This window comes from Falco biarmicus, chromosome 9 (assembly GCF_023638135.1).
Source record: "Falco biarmicus isolate bFalBia1 chromosome 9, bFalBia1.pri, whole genome shotgun sequence".
In the NCBI taxonomy this organism is placed as follows: domain Eukaryota; kingdom Metazoa; phylum Chordata; class Aves; order Falconiformes; family Falconidae; genus Falco; species Falco biarmicus.
Genome location: NC_079296.1, coordinates 13523849 through 13537035, shown reverse-complemented (window position 1 = coordinate 13537035; position 13187 = coordinate 13523849). Strand labels below are relative to the sequence as shown.

Below are 13187 nucleotides of genomic sequence, written 5' to 3'. Positions count from 1 at the left end.
CAGAGCAGGAGAGGGGCAAGGCTGGGGGCTTCCAAAAGAGATCCTGGTTCCAGGGGGAGGAAGGGGGTGGTCTAACTAGGGTCCTTTGGTGGCAGCTGGGTGACATGGTATTGCCCCGCTATGAGCTTTGCCGGCCCTGTCCCAGTCTCTGTCGGGATGCTATAGCAGATGGGCAGGAGCAGGGACTGACAGTGCCACCGGGCTGTTCCATCCAAGTTGCTCCATCCCAGGAGGCTGAGTCTGGCAGAACTCTTGGGATTTGGGCTACATTTAAGAGCAGGCACCGAGACAGAGGGACTGGCTTCCCTCCTGTCCCCCCAGCTCCCCATTTTCAACTTCTCCCCCCACACCCACCAGCCAGACTTTGGGGTTTTCTCCAAAACAAGGCTCATGCTTCCCCTTGGCCTCCAGAGTTATACCAAGCAGATAATAAAGGATATAATATAAATACATCCTTCAGCTGCCGGTAAGGTGCACAGAGCAGGGGCTGTCCTATTGCACTGGTCAAGATGAAAGAAGTCTTTGGTCCTAAAACAGGTCAGAAATATGCTTTTCTGCATCAGAAATGTGTCCCAGCTTTGGGGCGGTTAAACTGAAGGGCAGCAAAGATTCGTCACTTCCAGAAGCTGCGAAACGATGGCCGCGAGAGAGGATCTTGCTGCATGTTGGGCTGTTGAGTGTGGCCACGCAGCGCTCGGGCCGCCGGCAGCAGCCGTGCAGCCTTGGTGCAGCCACGTGGGGCTTGGTGGCTGGTGCCAGCGCCACGGGAACGGCACATAATGTAAATTCAAACCGCATCTGCTCAATGCATCGCTTAACTGCCACCGTGGCTCCGGCTCACCACAGCCATCGCTTGTGGAGCCTGTGAGAAGGAAGGCGGCGGGGGCAGAGGGGGAGCAGGGGTGTTGGCAGCTGACACACAAGCCGTTGGAAAATGCTTTTTCTTGCGTGGGGGATGTATTTGCTGTGAACAAGTGGCAGCTCTGCCACCGCCACCCGCAGCAGCCTGTGCCTCTGCTGCTGGGGCCGTGTGGGGATGCAGTGCCGCTGGAGGAGGTGCCGCTGCTGCCGATCCGCGCTGAAACTGCTGGGATCGAGGCACATTTATTAATCGCCGGGTGGGCACGTCCCGCAGCCCCTCTCGCCACGGGGGTCTGTGCTCTCGCCCCCGTTCCCGCGCTGCAGCCTGCCCCGCTCCCAAAAGGGGGTGGCTGCGCTCCACGGCGAGGCAGGCGGGCTCCCGGGCGGCGGTAGCGGCGGCGCCCCCGGCCCGGTGCGGACCCCCGGGAGCCATCGTCACGTCCCGGCGGCAAAAAAAGCGACTCTGGTGGGACTCGAACCCACAACCTTTGAATGACTTCCGTCACCGACGCTAGAAGTCCAATGCGCTATCCATTGCGCCACAGAGCCCTCGCTCTGCGCCGCCGCCCTCACCGCCTCTTACCGCCGCGCAGCCCCGCGCCCCGCCCCGCGTGCCTCCGCTGTCCAGGACCGCACCCGCTGCCGCGGGGCCGGGCCGGTGGCGCCGGGCGGGACTACAGCTCCCGGCGGGCCGCGCTGTGCGCTCCGCCCCGTGCCGCAGCGGCGGGGCGGGCCTCGTCCCGCTCCCGGCCCCGCTCCCGGTGCAGGTGGCCGGGCCGCAGCGGACGCCCAGGAGCCTGGTAAGAGCGCGGCACCGTCCTTCCCCTCCGTGACCTCCCGGCGCCGCCCTGGCTCCGCCGCGGCGGCCACGCTGCCTCCCCGCGGGCGGCCGGGCGAGGCCGCTGCGGCCCACGGTCTCCTCGTGGGTCGCCGAGGCCCTGCGGGCGGCACCGGGGCCCCTCAGCCCCCCGGCCCCCTCTTGAGGCACCGGGCCCGTCTCAGCGGGCTGCAGGGCTGCCCCGCGGACCCCGGCTCTCCCCGGGCCGTGCCGGGGCGGGGGGCCCTGCTGCAGTCCCGGTGCGCGGCCCTCCCGGCCCCTCTGCCCCCATCGGGTGGGGCAGGGGCTGTGCCGCTCGCCCTCCCGTCTGCGGGTGTGCCACCGGCTCCGGGGAAGGACGGAGAGGGAAGGGGGGGGGACACCCCCAGTTTCACCCGCGCTGTCCGTCCCCCGGACCGGTGGGCGCACCCCCACCACGCTGCGCAGGGCCAGGTGGGGGGACAGGTGCCCCCCAGCTGTTCACGCTGGAGAGGTGCCCCGGGCATCTCCCGGTCCCTGGAGCTTGACCGTTAGCGCGGGGGCTTCCTGGAGCCGGGTCACCTGCCTGTCACCCCCTCGCTGTGACCTGCTCCCCGGGCTCTCCTCGGGTCTCTGTGCCCCCGGGTGATGGATCCCTGTGGTTTGCCTTCCTGCCCGCTGGCTGTGGAGCTACTGGCAGGTCTTAATTTTCCCTGTGCTGATGCAGCTAGACAAGACCTGAATCCGTAACGGCAGGGCTGGAGGTCTCTGGCAGTAACGCACCGGTTATCTCTGCAATCTCGCAGCGGTTATCTCTCCTAATGCACTGGTTGTCTCTCTGCGGGAGGCACCGGGCATGCCGGTGTGAGGCAGAGATGTGAACAGGATAACAGGGGCCTGCCTGGGTCTGTCTTGCCTTCTGGTGGGAGATGCTGTTGGCTCTCCACGGCTGGCTGGCTGGTGTCAGTGTGCAATGAAAGGCCCAGGTCTCGGCCAAGCCATGGTAGTTTGTTGGCGATCTGAGGGTTGCCCTGTTCAGCTGCAGAGAGAGGCTCCTAGGCGGAAAAGCAGTGGGCCCTGCCCTGCTAAAAGGCTGTGGGACTGTGCTGTGGGACCTCAGGCCTGGGGGTTGTTTGATGGAGAATGCTCAGAGACTGCTGGCACGGGCAGGGGTCTCTAGGCAGAGGCTGTGGGCGGGAGGATGTCCCCAGGCCCTCACCCAGCCGCAGCATCTTGTGCTGTGGTGCATCCCAGCCTGCTGCCGGTGGCAGGTGGCACGGCTCAGAGGTGAGACAGCCTGCGTGACATGCCAGGGCACAGGGACACGTGGTGCTGCCTTGGCTGCCACCCTGCCAGCGTCTCGTACCAAATCCACAGAGGCTCCCTGAACTGCACAGAGCAGAGGGAAAGCCAAAAGCGTGGCTTCTGGCCCCACCGGCTGTGGCACAGCCCACTCAGGGCTGCCAGCTTCTGAGCAGGGAATCCTTGAAGAGGGAAAGGGAAATGACATGAATATTTCCTTCCTCTTCAGCCTATGTCCATGCCAGGAAGGACCAGTTTTATCTAGGAGCCCTTGAGCTGCGAGGCTCATGTTGCTGTCCCTTTCCTCTGCTTGATGCTGTCACCCAAAAAGAGCCTTTGCTAGATCACAGTCTCCTGTGAGTCTTAGAGCCACATCTGGGGTGTGTTTGGGATGGGGACAGAGATACTGGTTTTAGGGGATAAGTACCAGAGACTCTGTTGCTGTCCACAGGCCATGGGGCAGGGGTCTGGGCACTCCTGGCAGCAGTGAAAGCCCTTGTTCTGCCCACTCCAGCCTGGCCAGGGCATGCCTGTGATTGCCATCATCCTCAACCCGCTCTGGCCGTGTCTCCAGCACAGTCAGGCCAGGAAACTGCCTGCCGACACGAGGGTTTGCAAACACAAGCAGTGCTCAAAGGACTGAGTTTCCTGTCCCTGTTCCTGTCCGAGCTGTGCTGGGAAGTGGGTGAAGCTGTGCTCTCCCACCAGCCATGCTGGCTTTCCCGGAGCCAGGTGTGCAGCAGAGCTGGTGCTGGAGGCCTCAGAGACCTCAGTTATGAGGACAGGGGGTCCCTGGGGTAGGGAGGAGTTTGGAGCGGGGCCTTGCCAGGCTGGGAGTGAGGGGCTGAGCCAGCCCTGCCTGGCACCACCTTGGTGCCTGCCAAACATCTGCACAAGGTCTCCTGCCATGACTCCACTCCCTCATCCATGAAGTGACTTTATCCTGCATCTGACACTGCTGAGGCGTGGCCATGCCCCTGGCTCGTGTGCAGGATGTGGCTCCCCAAGAGGGAATAGCCAGGCTCTCGACTGGCACCAAGCAGTGCCGTGCTGGTGGTTTAATTGGAGGCCATCTCCAAGGTCTGATAAAGTTACATCTGTGGGAGCTCTGGGCTACTGGGTTATGTCCTCACTACCAAGAGGAGTGATGACTCAGGGACCTCATCCAGGAAATTGGGGGCTGCTAATGCATCCCCCGCCCATGGGTTCATTATCACCAAGTCCAGCGTGTGGGGGTTGATGGCCGTGGTTTCTCTCTCCCTCTGCAGGCCACGATGCTGCGTCTGGCTGCTTTTGCGGCACTGCTGCTGTTCTTCAGGGTCAGCCTGGAGCTGTCCTGGGCCCAGGCCATCCCCGCTCTCTTCATCTTCTACCTGGGATCTGGCGGATGGGACTTCTTCCTCATATTCATCAAGACGATACGAAGGGACGTCACGTAGGTGTCCTGGCTGGGATGGACCAACCATCCACCCTCCCCCCAGCCCACTGCTCTGCCCCGGTGTGTTTGTGAGTGCAGTCCCCAGCTCCTTGCACAGCCCTGGGTTTCTGCTGGCACCCAGACTGGCTGGAAGGAGATCTCTCTCTGCTGTGCCTGGGCGGCTCCAAACTCTTGGGCAAAGTTTTCACGGGAAAGATAGATTTCAGCTGAGCTCTGAAGTCTAATGACTGTCCTTGTACTTCACCCTGTCCCTAAAGATGCTGGCGTGGCACGAGGTGTTTGTGCAGGGTCAGTTCTGAGCTGGTACCAGGCTGTGCCAGCCTGGCAAGGATTTGTGGGGAGGGAGTGGTGCCATCTCTTGGAGAGCACCCGAGGCTCAAAGATGCCCCTTTGATTGGGGCACATCTCTCCCTGGCCTCCATCCGTTCCTGGCTATAAGCATTTTTGTAGATGAGCTCTGCCTATGTCCATGCTGCTCAGGGAAGCACAGAGAGCTGCTGCTGAGCTAGAATAGGGCCTGGAGCAGTGCTGGGCTGTTGCAGCTCCTAGAAAGGTCCTCATGCTTTGCTGGCTTTGCTGGAGGAAGTGGTTTTGCAGGGGTCACTGAGCAGCTTCCCTCATGCTCCCCTTCCTTTGGCAGCACGGGGCTGGTCCTGCTGCGGGTGAAGTGGCAGGTATGGAGGCATGTGAAGGCGAAGAACACAATTGCCAAGATTTTCCAGAAGACTGCAAGCAAGTATCCAGAGAAGACAGCACTGATCTTCCAAGGCACAGGCGAGAGCTGGACCTTCCGGCAGCTGGATGAGTACTCCAACCGCGTGGCCAATTTCTTCTATGGCCAAGGCTTCCGCTCTGGTGACGTGGTGGCCCTTTTCATGGAGTCCTGCAATCAGTATGTGGGGCTGTGGCTTGGCTTGGCCAAGATTGGGGTGGAGACTGCCCTTGTGAATTCTCACCTGCGCATGGAGGCGTTGCTGCACTGCATCACCATCTCCAACTCCAAGGCTGTGGTTTTTGGAGTGGAGATGATGGAAGGTGAGGGGCAGGCAGATGCATCGGGGTGCATTGGACTGTAGATGGGGGTGTCTATGGATTTAGTGTTCCTTTCCTGCCCACCACAGAGCAGGGATCTAGAAGAGTGGACAGTTGAATTATCCAGGAATTGGATTTGTTTGTTGGTTGTTTTTTTTCTTCTTGATCCCTTTGGACAGCGGGCAGGATCTGGAGTTCAGTGCTGTCTGGCTCCCAAGCAGGCCAGCCTGGGTGTGAGGATCATTGCTTGTGCCTCTCAGGTCCATCCTCTGGGCTGAGCCTGCCCTGCTGCATGGGCTGAGCCTCCCCTTGCTCTCTGTGGCTCTTAGCCACATCCCTGCAACACCTTGGCTCCAGATCCTCGTGTTTCAGTCCACGCCTCTGAGGTTGATGGTGTCAACAGACCTCTTGGCACCAAAGAGGTTTTGGCTGGGGAGAGGTGGAGAACAGGATCTTCTGGTCCCTAAAGAGGCCTGGGCTGTGGCCCCAGTAGCTGTTAGTCATGGGAACAACATCTGCCTGGGATGGTTGTCGGCCCTTTGGGGTCTGCCAAGTACAGTGAGGGTACTGCTACCTGGGGCAGCGTCTCCCTGAGACCGTCTGGGAGGGCAGGGAATCTCTGTGCTGTAACCACCCTGTGGTTTTTCTCCATCTCCCCTCTTTTGCTTTTTCAGCGATGCAGGAAGTGCAGCCCTCCCTGGAGAAATCTATCCATCTCTTCTGGTCTGGGGAAGGAAGCCCCAAGTCTGTGCTTCCTGGTGCGAAACACCTGGATCCCCTCCTGAAAATGGCCCAGGGGCACCAGCCAACCCCCCCTGATAAGGGCTTTCTTGGTACGTGGTCAGCTCTTGGGGGCCAGACTCGTGGCGGTGCTTTTGTGAATCAGCTGGTTCAACATTGGCAAGAACATCTGCTTGGGATGCTGATTGCAGATGTCTGCAGCAGGGCATGAGGTGTTTGGGATGGGTCTTACGCTGGTGCCTGAAGCCCAGCCCTGCATGGAGCAGTATCCTGTTGTGCCCTCCATGTGTCCAACAGACCACCTGATCTGCCCAGGGTAAACCCAGCATGTTCTTGGTGCTGTCACATAACAAAGTTTTGACTCAACTGGCACAAGCAGAGTGTGTAAATGTCACTTGTCCCCCTCTCCAGGTTCAGCCAGCTCCTAGGTTGGGTATATGACGTTGTCTCCTCATTGCTTTCCAGATAAACTCTTCTACATCTACACCTCTGGGACAACAGGGCTGCCCAAGGCTGCCATTGTGGTGAATTGCCGGTAAGGCCGTGGACATGGGCTTGGGGGAGGATGGGGCTGAGCTCTGCCCTGTCCTAGCACAGCGCCGCTGGCCCTGCTGCTGATGTGCCTCTTCACCCTCCCACCCCAGGTACTTCCGCATGTGCAGCTTGGTTTTTTATGGTTTTCGCATGAGGCCCGACGATGTGATGTATGACTGCCTCCCGCTCTACCACGCTGCAGGTAATGTGTGCCGTACAGAGCCCCGCATGCTGGAGCCATCTCTTCCCCTCTGCCCAGCCCAGGGAAGGCTGAAGGCTGGTGTAGCAGCAGTCTCCATGCCAAAGAGGAGCTAACTGCTGCTGGCAGTGTCTGACTGAGGCTTTCCACTTTTCCCCTGCGAGCCAAGAATCGATCTGGCTGATCTTTGGAGTTGGGAGGTGGGCGGGGGGGCATTATCCCAGCTCCTAGCCTGGCTTTGGTATAGCTGCTCCTTACTGCGTCCCCATGGAAAGTCAAGGGGGGAAGGGGAAGTGGTGCCTGCCTGCCTGGCTGAGATGTGATGGGATGTCTAGGTGCAAAGCAGCACCCCAGATCTCACTGCCACGTGTCTCATCACCGGTGCCTGTTGTCCTGGGGGCTTTGAACACCCATCTGGTGTGAGCCAGCATGTGGTGTCCACCTTGCCCTGGCAGGCCTCTCCCCAGGCAGGCTGGGCTGGCGGTGCCTGGGGACTGAGGGCTCCCCTGCCTGCCTCCCCGCAGGGAACATCGTGGGGATCGGGCAGTGCCTGCTGCAGGGCATGACAGTTGTCATCCGCAAGAAGTTCTCAGCCTCACACTTTTGGGAGGACTGCGTGAAATACAACTGCACGGTGAGGTCATGAGGCAAGGGGCCATCTGGGAGTGGGGAACGGAGCCTGGGCATCTATGTGGTGCTGGGGAGAGCCCAATTGCTGGAAGAGCGGGAGGCCCAGACTGGTTCTGCCCATCCATCCCAAACCACCTTCCAAGGTGGTGGGGTGTGTCCTTCCCACCTGGGGTGGTAACTCCATGTGTCCAAGCCCTTCCCGGGCTCCAGCATTAGCCAGGAGATCTTGGATAAGTTTCATGGCCTGGAGGAGTGGGTTAACCAGGGGAGGGCAGGCACTGAATGAGCTGGCAGGATTCCTGGGTTTTACCATGGCCTCTTTAGGGGACTTGGGGCATGTTGTGCCATTCCTACCTGCCCTGAACCGCAAACAACTGGGGGCCTGTCAGACAGGTCCTAGTGAATCTTTCCTCTCCGTCCCTCACAGATTGTGCAGTACATCGGGGAGATCTGCCGCTACCTGCTGAACCAGCCATACCAGGAGGTGGAGCGGCAGCACCGGGTGCGCATGGCATTGGGCAACGGGCTGCGTGCCTCCATCTGGCGGGAGTTCATGGCCCGCTTTGGTATCACCCAGGTGGCTGAGTTCTATGGGGCTACAGAGTGCAACTGCAGCCTGGGAAATTTTGATAACAACGTAAGGCTCCAACCAACCTCCCATGTCCCACAGAGTGCCTGCTGGCTTGAGCAGGGTTGGAAACCCAGATGGGCTGTTTGCTCCTGGTTTCTTGTCCCAAGAGGCTTGTCGTGGGTTGCCATCAGCCTGGAGGGGTTTTGGCTGTTGTGCATTGGTGGCTATGTGGTATCCTGGATGCGCGTGCACAGTGGGCTCAGGGCAGGAGAGATGTCCCTGCTTCCCACAGCTCTGAGCTCTTCCTGTCCTAGGTTGGGTCGTGTGGCTTCAACAGCAGGATCCTACCAGGTGTGTACCCCATCGGCTTGGTGAGGGTGGATGAAGACACCATGGAGCTGATCCGGGGGCCAGATGGTGTCTGTATCTCCTGCAAACCAGGTGAGGGCAGCCACAGGTAGAAGTCTCCTCAGCTCTGTGCAAGTCTTTCCTGATACTTCTAGATAATTTTCCTAGGTTTGAGTCTGCTCAGTTAAACCCTGCCACCCCCATTAGACACCCTTTTTGCTTGGGTGTGGGTGATTGCTTCCCCCCTTCATCCCCTATTTTCTCCTTGCAGGGGAGCCGGGCCAGCTGGTGGGACGCATTGTCAAGAGCAACCCCTTGCAGCACTTTGACGGCTACCTGAATCAGTCGGCCACCAACAAGAAAATCGCCAGGGACGTGTTTACAAAAGGGGACACTGCCTATCTCACAGGTGAAGCAAGCAGGGCCCCTCCATCTGCTGAGAGCAGAGGAGAAGGGTGCCTGGGTGTGGGGGCTGTCCCAGGCTCATGGCACTGCCCTGAGATGCTTGGTTGCTCCTGGCTCCTCTGACATCTCATTTTTCGCCTGTTCCTGACTTTCCTATAGGGGATGTCCTGGTGATGGACAAATACGGCTACATGTACTTCCGGGACCGCACTGGGGACACGTTCCGCTGGAAGGGGGAGAACGTCTCCACCACAGAGGTGGAGGGGACACTGAGCCGCATCCTCAACCTGACGGACGTGGTGGTTTATGGGGTGGAGATCCCAGGTAGCTGAGAGGGAAGAGGACAATCAGGGGAGGCAGGCAGGGCTCTGGCACTTGAATGTGAGTGTGTCCTGCACATCCGGATCGACGTGTCCTTTTGCAAGAGGCTGGACCGAGGCGCCCCGTGGGCAAGCTGGGAAGAGGCTGCTGGGGATGTGCCTAGCAGAATCCAGAGGGTTCCCCCTTCTCTCAAGCTTTGGTCTGATTCTGGCTGGTTTGGAAGGGCCCTGTGTCTTTTCTGGACCAGCTACAAGTGCCTCCTCTGGGAGGAGGTGACCATGACCGCAGGGTGTCGCTAGTAGCCTTAGCCGCAGGGCGGTGACACAGCCGCTGACAGCTGGATGTGCCAGCACTTCTGTACAAAGCCGGGTCTGCACCAGAGGCCTTGCTGGTATGGGGAAGGGGGAGATGATGCTACAGGAACAGTCTGTCTTGAGTGCTCTCCCTTCTTCTCTGCCTTTTAGGAATTGAAGGGAAGGCAGGAATGGCAGCCATCGCTGACCCAGAGAACTCCTGTGACCTAGAAGACTTTGCCAGCAAGCTGAAAAAGGCCCTGCCGTTGTACGCACGTCCCATCTTCCTACGGTTCTTGCACGAAGTCTCCAAGACAAGTGAGCCATGGCATGTGTGCTCGCACTGGGCACGGAACTGGTGGGAGCCCCTGGGGGGGAAACACGGTGATGGAGCCCAGTCTGTGGTAGGGTCAGGATGGAGCCCCTCTGCCCCATGGAGCCTGTACCCAGGTCCTCTGGTGCTGTGCAGGTGGGCAGGTGTGAGGCTGGGTCTGGGGCAGCACAAGTGCAGTGGGCATGGGAGTGTGTGCAGCCAGTGAACCCTCATTCCTTCTTGACCCCCCACTCCAGGCACTTACAAGTTCCAGAAGATGGAGCTGCGGAAGCAGGGCTTCGACCCCGCGCTGGTGAAGGACAGGCTGTACTTCCTGGACTCCAGGCAGGGCTGCTACCTGCCGCTGGACCAGGCAGCGTTCAGCAGGATCCAGTCGGGAGAGCAGAAGCTGTAACCGGTGGGGCTCAAGCAAGGCACCTCCCTGAATCCTGCTGGGGAGAGGGGGGCAAGGCAGGCGCTGAGGAAGAAAAGGTTCAGGAAGCAATATAAAGGCACGCTAGAGATTTTATTTGACAAGTTTTACAGATAATGGTTGGGGGGAACACAGGGGGGACCAAGGGGAGGGGGATGGTTACATACCAAAGCATAGACTTATTATGGCTTTATTTTCTTTCCACTTGGTACAGCGGTGGTGGTCTGTGCCATGGGAGGGGCAGGGCTCTGGCCAGTTGAGGAGGTGTGGGGTGCCCCTGCTATTCCATTTTGCTTTTCCTGTCTTTCCCTCCCTTTTCCTGCCTGCAGCAACCCTTCCTCGTGAAGGTCATGAAGGGACCAGTGCTAGGCTTTTTCCCCACTCCTCCATCAAGAAGCCAGTTCCTCCTTGGCACAAGGCCCCATTTGGCAGAGGGAAGCTGGGTGCCAGGCGCAACCCCTGTCCCCCTGCATGGCCCCGTTGGTGTGGTTCTGCTGTGAATCGGGAGCAGGGTAGTGCTGGGCTCAGGAGAGGGACAGGGATGTGTTTCTGTTGTGCCTTGCTCTCTCCTGGGGATGACATTTCTATTTTTCACAATCACACGCACGTTACATTATATATATATATATATATTATACACGCTGACTTTTTTTTTTTTTTTCAATCTTAATTTATTGTCTGTACTTTTGAATGTGTCCCGGGTTTGTGCAGTAGGTGGAGGGATAGCCCAGACCTGTCCTCTCTTGGGGAGCCCTTTTCTCTCACAGGGAGACAGGACACTCATCTGGGACTGATTCTCCTCTTCCAGTGTGGATGCAACCACGTATGTCCTTGTGGCCTTGCTTCCTAGTGAAGGACATGAGTGAACCCCACTATCTTGTAGACACTTCTCTGGGTCTCTTACTTCCACCTTTTGTGGATGCAGCCTTGTTTTGTGCACCTTCTTCCTTGCAGAAAGCAGGTGGGAGAGTGGGGATGAAGGGCCTGGTTTGCCTTTGCTTAGACGTACTCAGCACCATGGAGCAGCTCTTGGGGACTTTCTGCTGTGATATCTGTGCCCTGAACATGGGAGGCAACTTGCCTAGGGGAGAGAAAGTCCTCCAGAGGGTGGTCTCTGTGAAAGCCTGACTTCATGTGCTCCGCATCCCTTCCCATCTCCACTGCAGGATACGGGTCCTGAACTGAAATGTCCATGTTGAACACCTGACTTCGCTATGTGAATTCCCCACATTGTCTGACGTGAAACAGCCTTAGCAGCAATGTCTGATTCCATTCCTCGGAGACCGTGCAGAAACCTCTGTTCCAGACAAAACTATGGGTTGGGATTTATTATTCTCTCTCTCTCTTTTTTTTTTTTTTAATTATTTGGGTTTATGCTTTTAGCAGGGTTAATCCCTAAAATGACGTCTGTCTTTCGTGAGGGCAGGGTGTGTCTGCTCTTCTAGCTGTGCTTCTGCACCAACGTACCTGCCTGCCCCAGTCTGTCCTGTCCTCACTATTAAATGCGAGTATGGGCTATGCTGGAGTTTGCTACCTTTTCCTTGTGCAGTCCTGTTCTGTGCGGGGAGGTGAGGGACTCTGCCAGTTTGGGAAGTGGGAACTGCCACTCCAAAGTGTGACCTCCCTGGGCAGACTTTAGCTTGTCTTGGAGCAGGGGAAAGCCAAGCCCCTTACTGCTGGGTTTGATGACTGTGTGAAAACAACCTACTGATGAGACCCTTCCCAGACCCCTCCACCAACTCCCCGCTCACCCCTTCTCCTGGTCCTGTACTCAAGTGTTGCCATCGCAGTTTGTCCTGTCTCAGTTCTCCCTGTTTGTCCTGGCACATCTGGCTCTTTTGCCCCTCCTGTTCCCAATTTCCTTTTCCTGCTGCTTCTCTCTGTTTGGCCACGCTTAAGCTCCCACTTCATTTCTACCCTCGCAGACAAATTTTTTGGTAGTCATTGCCGTTCGCTCACTCCTACAACCGTCTTTTAGACCCACTGCATCCAACCCTGGGGACAGGAGAAACCAGCTCCTGCGTGGCACATGTGTACCAGGGAGAAATGTCTTGCATGAGCCAGGGTGAAGTGTGTTGCCTGGTGGGACACACTGTGGGCAAAGTGCTGGAAATCCACATCTATACCAAATGCACCTCTGGACACCTTCAAACTGCTGGCTTCTCCAGCATCTCTAAGCTAAAAGCTTCAATTTTAGTTTTTCAGTCTCTTGGACACAGTGACTCTGGGCATGCCCCAGCTCGGATCTGTGTCAGGGCTCTGCAGCCAGCTCCAGGTGAGGATGGGAGCAGTGTGCTCCACCACTGCTCCTGGAAGGGCACAGCTCCTGGGACAGCCCCTGTCCTAAAGCAGCCCCCAGCTCAGTGGAAAACAGGCCTCGTCCCCACAGCCCTACAGTGCCCGTGGGGCTCAGCCTGCAAATGAGGTGGCTTTGCCGGTGTGGGGGTCATATGTGGGGGCCTGGGGGTGTCCCTGGCCTCAGGGGCTGGTGCAGGGTGTACAGTGATGGATGCCACCCCTGCAGATGCTCCAGTCCCACTTTCGGACACTGTTCCGCTCGCAGCTGCCGGTGGAGGGCAGGCTGAGCTCGGCAAACGTCTTGCCTCAGGGAGGACGTCTTCAGGGGCTCCCCTGGGGTCTCACAGCCCCCCAGGGGGTTCGGAGCCCTGGGAAGCGGGGAGGGGCGGCATAGGGTGCTGGGAGCTGGGGGTTACCCATGCAGGGGATAGGTCAGACCCTGCCTGGGGTGGAGAGGAGGTTTCAGGTACAGATGCTTGTGCTGGGTGTGAGGCCAGGGGCGATCCCAGGCACTGGCATTCCCATTCACTCAGGTTCCTGACCACAGCCTGTGCCTGGTGGACCTTTGGCGGCACTGAGGTCACCTCGTTGTGCCAGGTAGGTGGTGGGCAGCATCCTGAACGCCTGGCCTCCCCCAGCCCTCTGCTGAAGGGAACAGGTGGAAGCTTGGGC

General features: G+C 58.6%; 1 protein-coding gene and 1 non-coding gene across 3 annotated transcripts; one reads left to right on the top strand and one right to left on the bottom strand.

Annotated features, from left to right (window-relative positions):
* Positions 1 to 1319: 1319 nt before the first annotated feature.
* TRNAR-UCU (transfer RNA arginine (anticodon UCU)) lies at positions 1320 to 1410 on the bottom strand. The gene is given in 2 exon segments: positions 1320 to 1355; positions 1374 to 1410. It is a non-coding gene; the product is annotated as a tRNA-Arg (tRNA).
* A 99-nt stretch (positions 1411 to 1509) lies between these two features.
* Positions 1510 to 11735, top strand: SLC27A4 (solute carrier family 27 member 4). Of its 2 annotated transcripts, XM_056352526.1 has the most exons (14): positions 1563 to 1661; positions 3189 to 3315; positions 4228 to 4394; positions 5038 to 5432; positions 6104 to 6262; positions 6636 to 6705; positions 6815 to 6906; positions 7428 to 7537; positions 7961 to 8170; positions 8419 to 8545; positions 8724 to 8861; positions 9017 to 9181; positions 9643 to 9789; positions 10042 to 11735. In XM_056352526.1, the coding sequence occupies exons 3-14, from the start codon at positions 4234 to 4236 to the stop codon at positions 10197 to 10199; spliced, it is 1932 nt and encodes a 643-aa protein (XP_056208501.1). In that variant the 5' UTR covers positions 1563 to 1661; positions 3189 to 3315; positions 4228 to 4233; the 3' UTR covers positions 10200 to 11735. The 2 variants fall into 2 exon arrangements, with proteins under 2 accessions (XP_056208499.1, XP_056208501.1); XM_056352524.1 differs by lacking the exon at positions 3189 to 3315 and having other exon boundaries at positions 1510 to 1661.
* The last annotated feature ends 1452 nt before the right edge of the window (positions 11736 to 13187 follow it).